Genomic DNA, 20,365 nt, shown 5'->3' on the forward strand with positions numbered 1-20,365 from the left:
ATTTTAAATTTATCTCCTGCTTGACTTTTAACTTTTAATTCGATTTTTGATTTTATCTTTCAATTTTAACTCTTTAATTTTAATTCTTAATTTTAACTTTTAACTTTTAATTTAAACTTTTAACTGAATTTTAATTTAAACTTTTCATGTTAATTTTAACTTTTACTTTTAATTTTAAACATTTGATTTCAACTCTTATTTTATACTTACTTACATCTACTACCTACATCTAATAATTTATTGTTGGTTGTGATTTTTTACAATTAAATTTAAATGCTCATGGAAGCAGAGAGAGGGGGAGGAAAGTATTTAAAAAAAATAAAAGCTATACAATGTCTTCTCTTTTTTATGAACTTTTTAGGTAATATTTTTATTTTTACTTTTTTAGAATTCAATTATTTTTCCCCTCTCTTTCTGCATTCATAATAAATTAGTGTGAAATCTGTAATTGGTCTTACTTTTTTTAATTGTTCTTTTGTACCTTGTTTTATATAAAGACTGTATCATTAATAAATACATATTAGACATTTTAAAATAAAATTGAACCTTTTTATTTTATTTTACATGTATACGCTAACTTATATATATATATGTATATAGAAACAATGTTTAACTATATATATCTAATATGACTAGAATGACTAGACAGGTGCCACCATTTTGTAGCAACAATTCACGGATAGTGTAAACTTGTAATGCTGTATTAAATAGACTTCATGAACTCGGCAATAGTTATCCCACGTATTTGATATATTTAGTGTAGGATATTGTTCCTATAGAACAAACCTTTTGAACTTTTTCAAAGATGGTGAATGGTAATTATATTTATTTATTCATGCATTTCATAATATACACAGTTTTTTCTTTACTTTGCCCAGCTGTAAGAAACAGTACTTATGATTTTCTTGTTGTATTACTGCAGAATGTTTTATTATTTAAACTTTCTACTGAATATGCTGTATAATTTTTAGGTTAATTTTTTAAATATAAATCTTGTATAATTTTTAGGTTTATTTTTTTTTTGTAAATCTTTTGTATAAGGAAATTATTTTTTTTTTTTTAAAAAAAGGCCAAATATGTAGTATTATAAATGTTTGTAAAAGGCAGATTTGCCGTTTATGTTAATAAAATAAAATAAATAAAATATCTTTCACACATAATCTATTTTTTAATTTTCATGTAAAAAATAGTATCATTTGTTTCGTTTTTCATAAGTTCAGGTATTTTTTCACACATTTTTAGTCATTTGCATAGTAAACTTCTTTTCCAACTTTATATACATATTCCTCTATAAAAACAAATATTTTAATATATATTTCTATTTGTGGTGGGCTATTTTCAGCGAGTTGTAAATTAAATAACTCACTTTTAGAAAATGGGAATCAATTTGCGGTAGAGCGGAGTTCGAACATCGAACCTCTGATCCGTGAGTCCGCGATACTAGCCACGGGACCACAACCGGGTTCAAAACTTTTAAGTACTCTTGTTACTTGTTTATGAAAAAATCATTGAAATGGATAAAATATTCTGTACTACTACTACTACTATCATCACGCCTTTTCTCGTAGAAGAGGGCAGAGAGTATGGAATGCCACACACGTCTACCCTGGCATACATACCTAGCTTCCTCCACATTCATACATATTGTCATACATGCCCTTTGACTCTGCCTGCTTTTGACATGACTAGACGATTTTAATTTATCTGATCACGCCACGTTTTCTTTGGTCATCCTCGTACCACGTTACCATTGAATCTCGTCATATATACCTGTTTTACCAATCTTTCGTCATCCATTCGTTCTACATGACCATACCATCTCAGAGACCCTCTCTTAATCTTATCAATTATACCTGACTCAGATTTACACTCTCGCTTGATTTTATCATTCGTAACCCTGTCATACATTGATTTCCAACACATTCGTCTAAGAGATCGCATTTCGACCGCATTGACTCTGCTTTTATCCTTCATCTGCCAGTTCTATGTTTCACTTCCATACATAAGTATTGGGACTAAAACTGCGTTGTGCGCTGCCAGTTTAGCTTAGTTCGCCGTTCATTGCCGCATTCACTTTTATTTCAACATATTTTTCTACTCTTCCATCTCTTGAAAACATGCTTCACAGATACACAAATTCTTATGTACAAAAACTAAAACAAATTCATCAAAATACACAAAGTGTTGGTTCAAATTCCGGTCAGAATAAAGTATATATATATATTTTTTTTATTTATTCATACAAATACATACATATTACAAAAAAATACAATAATAACGTATCCCAAACTCTATGAGGCCAAAAGCCCTATGTTAAGTTGGGATACAACATTAAGGAAAGTGGAAGCACATACATAATTAAATAATAGCAAAAATTAAAATTAAATATCATTACATAAACATACATATTATATTTAAAAGGGCATCTAGACCACACGATTAGTAGTACATAAAGCTATGCAATATATCGCAGCAGTATCCAGCACTGGTCTCTTCCCTTAGACAAAATCCAGAATTGTAAACTCCTCCTGAAAATGGCTTTCGTTTTGGACAACTTAATATGTTCATCCAGGACATTGAACATTTTTGGGGCCACAAAAGAGAAATTCCTCTAAGCAAACGTCTTACGTGTTTTAAAAAAAATAATGATTCAAAGTATTGTTGCATAATTGAAATATTTTAAATGCTCGACTTATGAGACAAATTTACTTTTCTTTTTGCCAAAGAAAACTATCATATCGCAATTTAGCTTGGAAAGGTTGCTCTCGTTCAATCCTTGAACCAGTAAAAATAGCACAAAATGGATCATGAAGATCATTCTCAAAAAACCCTTGAGGTATTCAACGGAAGATCTATTCGCTGAGTTAAAGATATTGGATGTAAGACAATTGTTTGTAAGGTGCCTACTACTTAAATTTTATGATAAATTAAGTGAGGTCAAAAGAACCCAACAGAATATAACCACTCGTTCAGCAACACAAATTAACTGTATTGTCCTATTTGTATCAACTGCATTTGGTAAAAAGCAATACAATGTAATTGCTCCAAAAATATTTAATGATTTATTGCCAAAAATAAAAGACTCAAAATGTAAAACAAATTTTAAAATAAAAATAACTGCACATATAAATAGTGTAGCGAGAGATTTTTTAGAAAAATATATGTAAATCAATAAACGTAGTACTTTATATAATTGGTACACATATTATTTATATTTTTATGTATTTCATTGTTTTATTATATATTATACTATATTATTTATGTTTAAGTAACATGTATTCTTGGCACATATATATACTTTATATTTGTATAATAATGATTTTTAATTTCTTACATTTGATTAGCTTGGCATTTATAATTAAGAAGTTTTATTTTTTTCTTTTTTATGTTATTGTTTTATTAGTATAGGACTACTTACGCTCTAAAGATAGAAAATCTCCATCTTAGAACAGGCTGTGCCATGTTAGATGGAGACTATCATAAACAGAGAAGACTCCGTTTTCATTTTACATTAATTGGTTTTATATAGATTCCCTGTTATTAGGTATGTATATTTTTTTTTGCAATAAATTTATAAATAAAATAAATAAATAAATAATAGTTGATGTGTAGGTACTCGTATTATAAAATATAAATTCCATTCTTTTGAATTTTTTCTATCCACACGTATTTGCCTGTTAACAAACCTAACACTGACACACCCGTATCTGTATCAGCAGCGAACACCGGCTTTATGATCTCTTCTTTTCACGAAACACAAAATTTCATACAAATCATCAATAAATCTTTCCATCTATTTGAAATACGTTTACACCATTTTGTTTAGCATAAACCGCATCAACCGCTATACAAATCTAAATAAAATACCAAATATTTTTACACAAAAAAAATTATTGGCTTTTTAAACAATCCATTTTCATTCGTTGATTTCGGCAGAATGGTGAATGCTACACAGTGTGTAAAGTGGCCACTTAAACCAACCAATGACAGGTCATAAGCCCTGTAAATGCCTAGACTTCCATAATCTCTTATTTAAGGTATTCTCCATCACTGTTGTAATTTGTTAATCTTAATGACTCCCGATGGGGTAAAATCCAGCCTTTTGTCTACAAACATTTGGACAAACTTAAACATTGTAATCCTTTTTCGGTTTAAAATCAAGATTAGTCTACAGTGTTAATATTATTTTTCTATAAGCAAACTTTAAAATCTCTAATGAAGGAGTTTACTGAGATATTTGCGAAAAACTTAAAAAAAATAATGTGAGATTTATTATGCTTCACCAACTCAATGGATTGTTAAGTTTGCAAATTTGTTTGAAATCTGTTTTTGCAAGATTTAGAGACGGTTTTGAATCGCGCTATTATTTAGGTAGGTAGGTTTTTATGTATTGTTTATTAAGCATCAATAACTAATTTTCCGTTTTTGGTGGAGATTTTTAAGTTCGCTTTTAATACCCTCATATTTCATATTCACATTTTCAAAAAAAAAATACTTATAAATCTACATTAGAACATTTTTAATAAGAAATATTTAAAATCATTACTTTTTTATGTTTAAAGAAATGAAGCATAAAAAACACTTAGTCTTTTGTAGCATTAGTTGCACGGTCTCGATCTTTTAAAAAATAAAATACATTAAGTAATTTTTCATCGAATTTAGTTACTTTTTAGTCAAACATATAAATGTTGTTGAGTCTTTTTTGAAGAAATACGATTTTAACTTTTTTTCTTCATCCTTGCAATTTGTTCACCTCAATGACTCCCTAGGAGGTGAAATCCAGTATTTTGTCTACAAACCTTTGCACATACTCAAAATATTGTAATAAAACTTACTAATATAAAATCATCTGCTCCACAAACGTATAGTTAATGTAATGTTTTTGTTCTTTTATTGTGAGTTTTAAAATAGAAATAATTAGGTATACAGATTTTAAATATAAACATAAATACGTAATGTTTAAAACTGTCTTAACATTTTGTCATTTCTCTTTGAATATTAGACTTTCTTTGTATATTCTCACACGTAAATAAAATACAAAAATAATATTGTTTAGCGTATTCGACACGAGTTACCCCAGTGAAAACACATTCTTTTGATTTATTTACTAATTGTTCATAATGTAAAAAAAAAAACAATTAACTTGTCCAAGAAGAAGCTTAAAAGTTAGTAAATCGTTTTCAGGCGTTGCCTAGTATGTAAAATAATTCAATCAGACGAATCTCTTCACTACAATAAAGGTTTTAGCTCTTTAACTTCACTAAAATCAGCAGATGGAAAACTTGAAGAAATATGGATATTCAAACATAGGCAAAATGATGAATGTTACACATTGTGTAAAGTGGCCACTTAAACCAGCCAATGACCGGTCATAAGCTTTGTAAATGCCTGGAATTTTAAATTCTCCTCTCCAAAATATTCTCCATCCCTGTTGTAATTTTTATTCTTAAAAACACTTTCAAAAGAGAATAATTGTACATAAAAAATAGTAAATATAAATACAATCTTAATATACTAAGTATGAGTAATCTCAAACCTACACACGCTGTCTGCGTACCTTAAATGCAGCCAGAAATAAATATGATATAATCAAATTACAAATACTAAAATTTCACAACTAAAACAAATAATTTTTATTCGAAAATAAGATAGTAAAACTCCATATAAAGTGATGACCAGTCAAATGCAGGTCATAAACCTTTTAAATAAAAATATGTCCACCTACGTTTGTCATTTTTTTAAACCAACAAACGGAGACAGATAAGTTTTTGTGATAAAACTACAATATTTTTTTCTTGTTTCTGCTTGTACTTGTTTTTTCTTATTTTCTGAATAAATAAAGTTAATTTACTTATCTTCTGAGTAAATAAAAAAAAATAAGAAAATAGTTTTAAAAATGTAAATCATGCAATGCAATTTTTCTATTTTTTTTAGTGCAAGAAAGATTATTAATGTTTTAAAAATTTACTAAAGATCGATTGTATCGACTGTCGGTCCTCCAACAATCGGTATGCAGAAAAATAATTCTAGTTACTCCCACCCCCTAGACGTAGCATGCCAGTTATTTCAACCCTTGTTTTTTTCTTTTGCTTTGCGTGTGAAAGCAGATCCCCAAGGGGTAGCGACCCAAAAGTTGAAAAACACTGGTCAATGTCGACGTAGCATCGTTATTCAGTTTTAATATTATTCATTATTCCACTTAGAATATTCCCGAGGGAGTGAGGTGTTTTCGGGATAAAAAGTAGCCTGTGGCACTTGTCAGCTCTTCGGCTATTCCTACGCAAAAAATCACTTCGATTGATCGCTACGTTGCGACGGGAAAGAAACACAATTTGTAATATTACTGTGGAAGTATGGATTACTCGATGTCGATTGTCTAGATAAAAAATTACATATTTATTTATTAATGTATACGCCCATTGAGCATATTTAAGGACCTATTTATACATAGAAAATTATTATATAGGAAAGTAGAAAGACAATGGTATATAGTAGACTTAGTGGGAGTGGAAGCGGGAGAGGGGTGTTTATAATTTAATTTGATTTAGTGATCGTATGAAAGAAGGCAACTTGTTATCAAAGAAATCAAGACTGGTATTTTTGTTGGCAGACCTAAGAATTCTAGGCATAGGGGAATGAAAACCATATGTAGTTCTATGGTTATCGGTATAAAATAGTCAGTTCTGTCTGAGGTTTCTGGTTGGGATATTTATTTAGGATAGCTAAAAATAAATATTTTAAATCTAAACCCTAACATTATAGTATACCTTGTCGGTCTGGTGGTGTAATGGTCAGCGCGTTTGCCAACCATGCAAGAGGACTCGGGTTCATTCCTGACATGGCTGATATGAAATATTTATTTAAAAGGGTGTTTTTACAGTAAAATATTTCATGGTCCCTTGACTGATTCCTGAAGCGTAAAACTGATCATCTTACCTCCATATAACAAAAAAGATCAAAATATGGTGCAATTGGTAAACTGATGCAGTGCCCTATGCACGATTAGGTGCGGAATGGGAATAATGATGATGATAACCATTGTGTTTTTATTTGGTGTCTCCAACGAACTTTTAAAGAACAGGTTATAAATATTAAAATAGACTTTCGTGAATTCAAGCTGTTCAAAAAAATCTAAGGAAAATCGTATCTTTAATTCATGTTTTCATACTACATGTATAAAAAATCTGATAAATTGAAATGTTTTTCTTAACTCAAACGCCTACCTGTGTCAGTATAACATAAACAACATTATATAGTGATATCAATAAAATAAAAGCACAGGCATACACAGTATTATTATAAATCTCGTAAAAACTAAACATTCTTATTTGATCCTACAAAACAGCTTATTTCGATGATATTTCTGGACGAATACGTTTCATTCCTATCCTTCCCTTGATCCATATTTATAGTACATACCTTTACATCAAGATAGAAAAAATAAAAACTGAGGATTTGAAACTTGACAACTCACGAAAAAAATCACAATATCGTCATTATTGGAATCTTCGTTAATGACGGAAGAGAAAATCTTAATCAAAATTGAAAATTAACAATAAATTTAATGCTGTCTTTGCTGTAGGAAATTTTAAAACCAACGTCGGATTTTTTGACCTCTATAAAAAGCATTCTCGATGTATTTCTATGGCAAAGGCAAGCATCCAAGAAGCAAGCGCTGTTATCACTCCTGGCTCAAATATGACACACTTGCCATCTCTGCCTAGATTATGCTATTACCATATTGACTGGCGCCGTGGCGGAGTTGGTTACACGGCCAACTGTGAAACTGGCGGGTTCGATTTTCGCCAGTTGCCAGAAAAAAATCCAAGAAAGATCTTTTTCTCAATTGGTCTGGGTGTTGTGGTGTATTTTTCATTACCTTCTTTCATATCACCTCTATCCCACCTGCTGACAAGCCTCAAAATAGAGGCTTAGCGGGTTATTCCTTTTAAAAAAAACATTCTTTAATTTTAAATATTTTCTGACGTTAAGTTCAGATAATGTATATATAAATATAAATCTTCAATGGCAATACAAAGGGTCTTTCGTAAACTTGTTGATTGGCATAATAAAAAAAAAGTATTATTTTTTTCATTTTCCTCGCAAGCGAACTATTAAAAGAATACGGTGCATCTTTATGATACTAGTAGGTAGGTCCGGTCGCGTGCTCCTATTCCTTTTCTCAAATACTTCCAATCTTTAACAAAACTGAATAGTACAGAAGTAACGAAACGTGTGTATAAGCGATTATGCGCAGCTTACTATTATATTTGAATATCCATAATAATGTTTTACACTAATTTTATTTACAGAAAAACAAATTTTATTTACGCAAATAATTATTATTTCTTATAAATCATTGCCACCGTTTGTATTTTTCTCAAAATATAAACAAAAATATTAATAAAACGCGCCCAGCGCCAGCAGGAGCCTAGAAACTAGCTGATTTTTCCAGCTTATTTCTTCAAACAAATAAGTTTACTATATTTTAAACATCTTAAACTCAGTTGAGTTTTTTTCTCTTATAATAAGCTTGCAGGTTACATAAATTAACTAATATATAACTTTAATACGAAACTTTCATAGTGACATAATCCTATAATTATATAAGTACATAATATAATATATCACGAACTTCCTTCGTTTGAGTTGATTTCATAGATGACAGTGGTTGTATTACACAGAACCACTGAAAAAATTGCAATTTATGGTATGTTATGTACTTAAATTATACTGTATTATGTACTTTGTAGGTACAAATTTATGAATTTTTTTCATTGCTTACCTGTAAATAAAATCACTGTTCGCCACTGTAATAGAGTCCATCATAAGCTAACATATAGTACAAATTAATGGAAATTATACATTACATCATAAAATTGGGTGTTCTAAGAGAATTATGAACCTATAAAATAATAATACGACAAACTATTAGGTATGGGCCGTGCCGCGACGGAAAGAGTTTCTAAGCCTTTACATCTTGTTTCTTTTTGATAAAATTTGTTTATATAACTTTATTCGTTTATTTTTAAGTGCCTATGCTTTTTGACCAAATTTGTTTAAATAAAAATATTTATGCAAATTATGACATTTCCTTAAATTACGAAAGTGGTAAGCATCGGGCAGGTTCTGCTTGATTAATGCGTTTTTTTTAAATAAAAATATTAAAAATTGCCATCGAATGATTTACCGAAATATTCTAAATATACGGGCCCATTTTCAACGAGTTGTAAATAATTATTATAAAATTAGAATCAAGTTGCGGTAGAGTGAGGTTTGAACGTCGGACTTCTGATCCGCGAGTTTGTGACACCAGCTATGAGACCACAAGCTGGTTCACTTATTTATTATTATAATTAAAGTGCAGTCCCACCTAGAAATGTCAGTAGAAAAACTTAATTTATTAAATACTTATTTGTTCGGACTCCGTTTTAAGACTTTTTTCCTGTTATTAATTACACTTAACTATTATTATTAAAACAGTCATTATTAATAATGTATATACGATGTTCTTGAATCAGCTTTTTTTATTAATAAATAAAAAACGTTAGCTTATTTACTAATCCTTTTTCGAACAATCGTTTGTTGCTTCTTTGAGTTTTAGTTTTCTAATATTTGGTAAAACCAGACAAACCACTTATATGTAACTTTCACAAATGAACAATGAATTATATAAACATGTTTCCTTCAAATATATGAATAGCATTGGCCCATTATTGTGAATTTTATTTACAAATAATGAATAATATTTAATATCTTCAATTTTTTAAATAATAATTTATTTATAATAATATTTTAAACGATTCCGCGGCACGAGATTTCACATCATAACCAAAACATGCATATTTTTTATCAACGAAATACTCAACAAATAAATACATTTCTAATTCGAGATTTAGAAAATTTAATATGATCTTGAACTAGGGTTTTTTAAAAATACATTTGTTGTCCTATTTTATCTATGTTTTACATTATTAAAATCAATTTACAAGATACACTATTTTTAGTAGATTGACTGTAATATAAACCCGGTACCCGAGCGTCACGCATCTTATCACCTGTTAACCCGTTTGAGTTATTTTCCGTCAAAGTTAACTTAAGCTCGCTTAATATTATTAAGAATAAAATGCGTAGCGTAGTATAACTGTCAGATCAAGAAATATATGAACACGATCATTAATTTTGCTGCCTATCATTAGAACTCGGACAGACTCAAAGATATCAATGTCCAAGCAAAGTACAATTTATTTTATAGGATTTTAATAGTTTGATGAGCATACCTAGTATATAGCATGTGTAGCCTCGAGAAGTCAGGATTGACAGTTGAAGAAAAGTAATGCAGATAAGGCCAAGTAATGAGCAAGCAGTGTGGGCCACTAAACACCGCGCGTGCAGACCGGCTAACTCCGGTAACCATAAGTGCAAAACGATCGTCAAAAGGAGAAATATCTCCGCAACAGTACTCAAAGTTACTACAAAAATTGTTCGTGGCATTGACTGCTCATTGTCGACGCAAGCCAGGATTACGTCGATCCTTTTACTATTATTGCCGGTCAACATAAAATCGCCGCAATAATCTCTCGAAGCAATAATACCATCTGATTCAGAATCGATGGAACCGTCCGCCAGTAATGAGTACTTTCCTTTTAACTCCAAAGTTAACTTGCCGTCGCAATTGGGCATGGAATATATGATTTCGTGGTAACGAGTTAAAGCTGTTCCATTCAAACGGCTGTACTCCCAATCCTCCGCCCCCCCACTCTTGTCATAAAAGTCGCATCTTCGGTTCACTTTCTTATCTTTCCCGATCTCATTGTGCATTTGCATGTTGACCTGGCAACACTTGGATATGCACAAGTGCTCGATGCAAGGACACAGGTAGGCTATGTCGAGCTGACTCGACCCACTGTTCCATCTTTCCACGCAATAAGATTCCTTGCTGTACTTTCCCTCTGGATTGTTATCTTCGTCGTACAGTATTAGGCTTCCGTCTTCTTCTAACTTAAACCATTCGGATGGTTTCACTATGAACTCACTACCGGAACACGGAATGACTCCTTGTTTTGTGGAGAAATTGAATTTATCGTATTCTATATCGATTCCTAATCTGTTATTTACTACAGACGAAGAATCGTCTCTTTTAGAAATCTTTGAGCATTGAAATTGGCTGTTCAACTGTTCATCTCCCGAACAACACTTGTTTATTTCGTACGCACTATCACATCGCGAAAAATAATTGAAAATCACAAAAGTACTAAAAAGTGTTAAAGGCGAAATTCTGTAAGCCATTCTCGCGGTGTAGCAGACCATCTTCCGCGTTATTCGAGGACATCCGAGTGAATGTGACCGAGTCGTTTTATGTCACGGATAATACTGACTTAATGACGATGGGAAACGCAATATAATGTCGAATGTGGGAGCCCGAGGTCCACTGTTGACCGGACGCCGGACGCACATGGCCCGCCTAGTTAGTGCCCTAACACAGCGCGATGTTCGCGCCACACTACCAACAAAGCCACCAGCAAGACTGCCTTTGGCTTTGGCGGGAAATACCGATACCAAACGCCACAAGTGCGGGAAATCGCGCGAACGTGAGACGTATTTACATTCACATAGTCCGCTGCCGACGTAATACTGCGCTAAAACCATTATGTGACTAATTTTATTTCACACAAGTAGGATAAAGCAAGCAAAAAGCTTTTTATTTTAATAAATTTTGTAATGAAAAAACCTATCACCAATTACAATCATATGAAAGTCACATTAATTAAATATATTATAAATTAAATTTAAGTCTATTTAACATCTTTAATTTGTGTTTCGTGATTATTGGTGTTCACATATAAATAGTGAAAGATGTTTAGTGTCATTATTTTTTATTATATTATGTGAATATATATATTGTGATATTTTTTACTGTTTGGGAACTGAAAACAAATAAATAAAACCACCAAAAAACATAAATTGCTTTTTATAAATAATGCAATCCAACATGTGAATGACGCGTCGATTGAAAAGAGTGTTGTTAATTTTGGAATCGTATTTTGAATGATTTGCGATGAGTACTCTTTGATAGTGCGCACTTTTCGCATGCTTTACCCTATGCTCCGTAAAATGAAATACATGTTCACCACATAATACATATTAATACATTTTAATTTTCCGAAAATGTTTATAAATGATTTCACGCATTTTTAATGTAATTAAAAATGATAGACTTTTTCCTCCACTGCATTCAGTCAAATCAATGTTTTACGTGACTTACAATAAAAACCTATTGGAAAAGCAAGCATTGACAAACGTAGTGAGTCGACAATCATATAAAATAGGGTGTTTATGAAAATGCAAAATGTAACTGTTTAAACCTAATCGTTAAAACCCCAGAATTGCATTTACCCGTAAAGCTTTCAAAAAATTAAAGGATTTCCATTACAACTTCAATAAATGAATTTTATTTATCACAGTGTTACTAGTACACATTCGGGGCGTTTGTATTTATAACATGAGTGCTTCGAAATTTATGAAATAAGTAAAAGTGCATTCCAGTTTTACTGTCATGGGCTGAATTCTTAGCCTATCGCCTATCACACCCGTATTTCTGTCAATCTAAATATTTATAACGGGGAGCATTAAACTACTCTTAAATATCTCGCATTCTTCTAACCCTTCTAGGCCTATGAGGGGTATCTAGGGTCCCCAGATAGCACTTTTTTTTTCGATAATTTTTTGTCAACGATCATATTGATTAAATTTTTTGCATAATCTTACCCCAAAATATTAAGAATATATCAAAATTATTACAATATTTTTCTGTCGATTTCTTTCATCAAAAATTAACGCTTGTCTTTGCTTTCCCCCACGCAAACAGCAAACATTACAATTCATCAGTTCATCATACAGTTTGATATGTTGGTTTTTGCATGTGTGCTTCTTGCTATTTGGTCTCTTTTTGCCAGACATAACCACAAAAATCTAGATTTCGTGCTTTATATGTTACATGCATCCCCCCTCCCAACTCCCCGCTGTCTCCTCGCTAACGGGTGGCGCGACATTAGATTAGTGCTGCTCAACGTGTCATCCTTTCGCAACAGTATTTTATGAAAAAACATATGAATGTCGCAATAAACTCGAAACATAATGAATCAGTTTTATGAACAGTCCCATGAAAATCATAGCGCCATATTTATTAAGTCCTAGTTCTAGAATTTTTACCGGGGTATTCTTGGTACCCCCCTCAGAAACTAGCGGATTTTTCCCAAATTCAGGTTCAGAAAGGTTAAAGTGCAACAGTGCATAACGCTTCCATGACTGCATAATTAACAAACAAACAAACCATTTTCGTGCCGTTTTTTTCTGAGCCGATTAACCAGAGAAACTCAATATGAAAAATAATAATTTGATTTTGAAATTATAATTAATATTGCAATTAAACCAACGTAACAGCAAATAAAAAGGTTTTTTGATTTTTTTATGGAGACGTATACGTATACAGCCATTGTACACTTTTTTAATATTAAAGTTTTTTTCCGCCAATAACGAATTTCTTTTATTTTGATCTCTCTATTTTTCGTTCTAAAAATGCGGAAAAGAATATACCACAAAAAAATGCTCTCTCTATTCTGAGAATTTCAATGAGGGTATAGAGGAGGAATGCGTGTGTATTAAGTAGATTTGTGTGTTCTCGGACATTAATTTCTTTGTAATATAAATAACAATAAGTTAACCTTTAACAGGCTAAACAAAACAACTAATTTTGATGTTATGGAAATAAATTTTGATGATATTCGTAATATTTTTTTTAACATCTTAACAGAGACGAAAGAATTAGGGATGGGAATACGTAAATTAAAAAGGAACTACCAGGTTTATTACCGAGTGCCTAAACTGCACTTGCAAGTGCAGTTAAGGCAGTTCTTGTAAACAAGAACCAGAAATCAATTGATTCTCGGCGGCCGCATCTTGGGCGTCCATTGCTGACTCTAAACTACGAGACACGAACCTGATTTGGGAGAGTGCGCAAGAATTGGCTACTATTTTTTAAATATTTTTAAGCCAATCTACAGGCTTATGAAAGTCCTAATTGATTGGCATTAATTATATATAATACAATGAATCGACTTAACCTTAACAATATTAGAATACAGTAGTCTCGATTATCCGACTTAAACCGGCCGCGGCAAGGTCGGATAAGCGAAAAGATTAAAACATTGAAAATGTGTCTTGGGCTGCCCACTCATTCACGTCCTCTTCTATTGTGTCTGTGCAACCCGGCACTTGTTAACTTGTAACAATGGAAGTAGGCTGGTGTTGTCTGGTTCGGTCTCCTTCTGTGCATTTTCACCACCCGGAGATTCTTCATTTTTTTAGAGCAAAATTTCCAAGATTTAGAAATGGCGTTGGCTCCAACACTCTCTCATGATTAAGCCACGTAGTAAGCTACGTCTTTCAAATTAAAATGATGCAATTTGTTCACTATGTCTTCTCCCTGGTCCATAGCGTCAATTAAAGAAGAAAGCAGGTTTCTTCGATAATTCCTCTTCATAGTCTCTAAGGCCCCCTGATCTATAGGTTGACATAAGCAAGTCACATTTGGAGGCAAAAACATGGCCTTTATTTTCTTATCTTTAACTTCGTCCTCTTCAGGATAGAACTTAGCATTGTCAAGAAGCAATATTGCTTACCGTAGCAAGTTTTTGGATTTCAAAAACTGTTCCGGTAGGTCGGATAACTCGGAAGGTCGAATAACCGAAGGTCGGATAACCGAGACTACTGTATATTTCAATGAAAGCTAGGTATAGTCTTGGCAAGATCTAGGCAGACATGGCAAGTGTGTCATCTCAAGGCAGGAGTGATAACACCGCTTGCTTCTTGAATGCTTGCCTTTGGTGTAGGATAATCTGATAAACTATATCAAAAATGTTTTTATATTTTTCACGTAATATCACAATCTTATCCATGGTTTCAGATCTTATATAATAATTATATTTATTTGGTACCTAGTACCTACTCAATTCAATAAACTAAGTTGTTATGGTAGAATCAATGTATTTATTTCGACCTCCAAATTATTTTGAATTGTTTTTTAGATTGATGAAATTATATGTATTTCATAAGTTTACAAATAGTAAAATATATGTTAACCATATAAAATAATATCCGGGAATATGTGCATGTCAAAACACTAATGTGCCTAGACTGATATAAAAAAACTCATGTTAATTACATGACCTTCTTGTAATTAAAATTAATCAATCTACATAAGTATGTGATTTATGCCCTACTGAGGAAGGATAAGATGTTATTATGATAATAACAAACATATTATATATAGTATTTACAAATAATAGGTGGGAACTTAGCTATGAATATTGAATAATGGAAAATAATATTGTAATTGATGTTTTATCAGAGTAAAAAGGCAGTTCCTACCTACCATTCGCGTGTTGTAAAACAATAATTGGGTACATAATAGAGATGAGCGTTTCATTTTGGTTATTTGAAAGGTGTTAACAGTTACTGTTTCACAAATTAAACTGTTTTTTGAAACTGTTCCATATTAAAAGTTTAGAAAAGCGTGGGCGAAAAATCTTGTACAAGCAACTGCTGGAACAGTTTCAGAAGTTTAATAAAAAGTTACCTTTTTGTTATTTAAGAGACAGTTTTACGTACTCTGGCAAGTTTTTTTTATTTTTATGGGAGAGATGGGTGGCCAAGGATATAACTGTTCTTTTAAAGAAACAGTTTCACATGTCCGTACTCATTTTTCGTTTCTATGTGAGGGGGGGGGGAAGAAGTAGCTACGGTTTTCCCCACGCACCTTTATAACTATTTTAAAATATTTTTCTTTTTTTTACGATAACGAAGGTAATAAAATATAATAAAAAGGAAATAAAAAATAATTAAATTCTACAGAAAATGGCAATAAGGATTGTACTCAAAACCAACATATTTTGTGTATTCATATGAGAAAGAATACATTAACGAATTGGCTTTCTCAGAATTAAAATATAATATTTTTCCATTCATGAAAAACTTAAGGGGTTTAGTAAATAAAAAAATTAAACGAACCATACCATACATATAAAACTAGAAGTAACAAAAGAAAAGATTCCCAATTAGGAGAAAAACAGTCTCAAAACTTATTTTACATGGGTTTATAATTTATTATTCAACTTGTTACTCGAAGAAAGAAAAGAAATTCAAAGCCTGAAAATATTTACGATATACGAGTATGCTTCTAAATATATTCCTGATAAATGTTAATATTAAAATTAATATTATCAAAAGTTAATATTAGTTCTTAAGATGTGAGAAGTAATTAACCTAACGAAATTTAATTAAATAAAAATGGCGAACTCACAGCATGCGCAAAACAAAAAGGAAAAAAGAAAAACAGGAACAACAAGATAAGGTGACCGACCGAAACAAGATTTCCAGCCGAAATTGAAACCGAATTTCGGCTTCTGTTCTAGTTTCAGCTGAAATCAAAACTTGTTTAAATTGATTGAAAGTCACTTAAATACGCCGAACGTTCGACGTTTTTATTGTCAAACCTAACGAGTTCATTAAACCAAGTGTCAAATATATATGCCATAAAATTAATGAGTAAATTAATTTATATCTACCGCTTTTTGTTTCGTTGTTATGTCATACATATTATAATTTACACGGTAAAGACTCTTTAATGCACGCTATAGGGCCTTTAACTTATTAACCATAAAGAAATTACAAAAATATAAATGTGGCAGATCTTAGAACTCACGGGAACAGAGTCACGAGCCATAAAGCTAGGGTTTCCTAGGACAGCGGCGCCCGTATCTTAACGGCCGTAGTAAACGGTGATGCGGGGACAGCCGTCGTAACGGTGGTTTTATTTTTTAACGGTGTTATCAACATCGTTTTCCTAGGAAACCACTCTCTAGTCACCACTACGACGGCTGTCCACCGCATCACCGTTCACTACGGCCGTTAAGATAGAGGCACCGTTGTCCTAGGAAACCCTAGCTTAAGATGCATCCGAGTACAGACAAACGTAATTCGAACACATCCCGACCGCAGCTTTTGACTGAGCCGAAATTGAGGCCAATTTTTTAAACTTCGGGCGTTCACTAGTGATCTGTTTCTTACTTTAATTGGCTTTATTTTGAACTTTCATATAATGTATATTTCTTTTTATTTAAGTTTGTTGTTGTGCACACAGTGCTATATTGGTATAATTACAGTGTTATTACAAAAAACATAAACCGAACACAGCACCAATTACGTACACAACACAATATATAATACAATTTCTGACAGGACAACAAAATGTGACAAGAATTGTTTAACGCATGACTCCATTTGTGTGAAATTTGGTGTTTGTTTCATGTCAATTTTTTTTTCAAAAAGATGCCAAATATTTTAATAGAGGCTAACGTTATTAATCGAGGCTAAATATTGTTAAAAGAGGCTAAATATTATTATTGTAAATTAGACTCAGCTTCCATTTGGAGCGGAGAGCTGAGTCGTTAAATAAATCAAGATCGCACATCTTCTCAAATTTGGAAAAATGACTAATTGCTCTTCCTAATAGAGAATTCTGAGCTGTTCTGGTGTGGCATTTGTCGTTGCTCAGTAACGAAGTATGTCTAGTGCGACGAAGGGGAATATTTCAATTGGTTTCTAATTTAATGCTGTTGTTTTCCCTAATAGGTAGAGATAAATTGTGGTTTCGTGAGTAGTGTTGCGGGCTCCGGAGCAGGAGATTCAAGGTTCGATTCCGGCCTGCCACAACTCGTTGCCCATTTCCTAACACCTTTAATTACGACGAGCAGAAAATGGACCCAAAAGTTGAAATATTAGGGTAAATCATAAAAAAGAAAATTAAAATCCCTCACCTGAGAATATGCAAACAGATTTGAGCTGTTTGCCATCCATGAAGTAGGAGACGGCTGCCATCAGGTGCGCCACGGACAGGCTGGCCACGTGCGCGAGCTGGGGGCGCGCGCCGCTGCGCTCGTCCAGCCCGCCGTCGCCGGCTATGGCGGCGGCGGCCAGCGCCAGCAGCGCGGCGGCCAGCGCGAGGGACGCGCCGTACAGCCGCGCACGCTTCCTTCCCTCCGCGTAGCGTGTGGCGGCCTGCGTGTGATGTTTATTGTTTTTTATAATAAACTAATAAATTTTCTGACGAATCCCATTTTTAACACATAGACACTTATATACAGTAACATAATACTAGAAACGAAATAATAAAAAAAGCAAAAACAAATAGGAAAAAAAGTTGCGAAAATAAGCAGTTATGCATTTGTATTATGCAAAATTAATAAAATAGCAAACAATGAATATGTTATGTCCACTTAATATGCACATCTTTATTAAATTTTGAAATATGGTATTATTTTTGGGGAAACTCTACAGGATGTTTTTAAAATTAAAAAAAAAATGTGTTTGGAAAAAAAGATATGTTAGGAAAATGCTGATTACCTGGCAACATGTAGGCCATTTTTTATTTTTTTAAATTTATTAACAGTGAAGAGTATTTATAAAATAGAACTTTGTCTTATTGTTTAATCAAGACCAGAATATTTTAGTACACAGGAAAAAAGCCAAAAAAAAGTCTATTAAAAATGTCTTTAGTGAAAGAGTCATTACTTCAAAGAGGTCCTAAATGCATCGCAGTAAAAAAATATAAAAATTTCCCAAAAAAATTAAGGAAATTAACTGTTTTAAAAAAATTGCAGGAGTGTTAAAAGTGTTTATAATAAATAAATGTTTCTATACTATAAATTTATATGTGGAAGATGCAATAGAATAAATTAAAATAAATTAAATATAATTCATGTAAGCAATAGACACCATAATCTTGAATAAATGTTTTAACTGTTTGTGTTTTCTGAACTTTTTGTTTATTCGTTTTTTTTTTTTTTATTAAATTAATTATTTTATTTTTTTTAGTTTTGGTTAGATTATAAGAAATTGCTAGAGCCAATAAATCCGCCATTTAACTATGTGTACCTTTGTTGTTATTTTTTTATGTATGACATTGTATTTAATGGTTAGTAAAGATTTTTTATTATTATTAATAATAATAAATAAAATGAACAAATATTATGGAATCTAAGTTGATTAGGTATAGATTTAAGGAACTTATTAAATATTATTTATTTATAAAGGTATTCAATTTACAACTAAAATAGTTCAGATTCTGATTTTCGTTAACAACTCTGATCATTCTGGATAGAGGTGCCTAGAAACCATAATTAGTCTTATGATGACCAAGAAATAGAGTTTCTGGTAAAGGAACATTGAGAGGTATTTGTTGGAGAACTGACGGAACATCAAATAAACTAGTTAGTATTTTAAAGATGCAGATTAAATCCGCATTTTGAAAGACTCGATGATTAAGAAATAATTTCATTTTGGTATATTTATAATTGTATTTTGTGATTCCTATTTACAAGCAATTTTTTATTTAATTTATAGTAAACGCCATTGTGGAAACATATTTTTTTAACTGTATTTATTACAAGTAAACACAGATTTTGCTACCATTCTTGTTTGCTATATGGTCGTGAGGAAGATTGACAATATCCGACAAAATAACTCATAGCTTAAGAGGCTTTGAAAGCAGCAGAATTAAATCTGATTAAAATCGAGATTTATGATACTAAAATTTTTGATGCGTAACTCGTTTGTTTACAAAAAAATAATATTGTTTAGTATGACGGTAACTGATAGTAAGATCCACGGTCTTTAAAACGGTTTTCGAGTACGAGGAGGGAGTGCTTTTACTGACCTTAGCGCTGTAGCAACGGAGCAGCAGCGGCGCCAGTCGGCCGCGGCCCCCCGCGCGCCGCCAGCCCAACTCGCCGCAGTGTTCCCCGGATGGCACCTCCACCGCCGTCCCATCAACATACACCACCTTAAAGTTAAATAGATAAAAAATCATCATTCATCATAGATTACAATAAATTCGAAAAACTCGTCATACAATTTTAAATTCTTTGGGATAGATCTTTCGACATTTCCTAGATCTCTTCGCCACTAAAACAGTGTGAGATGAAGATGGATTGGCGTGGTTTAGTTCGGAGTATTATATGTTTGTCGTGTTTATGAATATACTGTTAGTAGTTACATAAGATTATTTACTTACATTTAATAAAATGTTCGGCCACAAAGTCAATGCTTTAAATTTTAATAATATATAATACGGAACATTATTACCGAATATTTTTTAAGATATGGCAAAACATTTAAAATCGTGAATATTCTCTAAGAAACTGAAAAGAAAGTGGATTTTTCGCTGGAATGCAATATATGTACTCGTAGATACACCCATCACAAAACCGGTTACATCCGAAGCGGTGTTTAGCATCGTTGCAATGCA

General features: G+C 32.0%; 1 protein-coding gene across 2 annotated transcripts in view; it reads right to left on the bottom strand.

Moving 5' to 3' along the window:
• Positions 1-20,365, bottom strand: part of LOC148277007 (putative G protein-coupled receptor Mth-like 3) — a 55,905-nt gene that overhangs the window by 16,148 nt on the left and 19,392 nt on the right. Inside the window, exons 3-4 of one of the 2 annotated variants that reach the window (XM_088233452.1) lie at positions 19,775-19,900; positions 17,877-18,117 (exon numbers count right to left, since the gene is read on the bottom strand). In XM_088233452.1, coding sequence (XP_088089578.1) covers positions 17,877-18,117; positions 19,775-19,900 — 367 coding nt within the window. Of the gene's footprint in view, positions 1-10,280; positions 11,792-17,876; positions 18,118-19,774; positions 19,901-20,365 lie in introns of those variants that run through there. The other variant, XM_088233453.1, reaches the window with a different exon arrangement.

Source organism: Micrasema longulum, unplaced genomic scaffold (assembly GCF_059751315.1).
Source record: "Micrasema longulum isolate JH-2025_06_02 unplaced genomic scaffold, ASM5975131v1 h1tg001107l, whole genome shotgun sequence".
Classification (NCBI taxonomy): Eukaryota; Metazoa; Arthropoda; class Insecta; order Trichoptera; family Brachycentridae; genus Micrasema; species Micrasema longulum.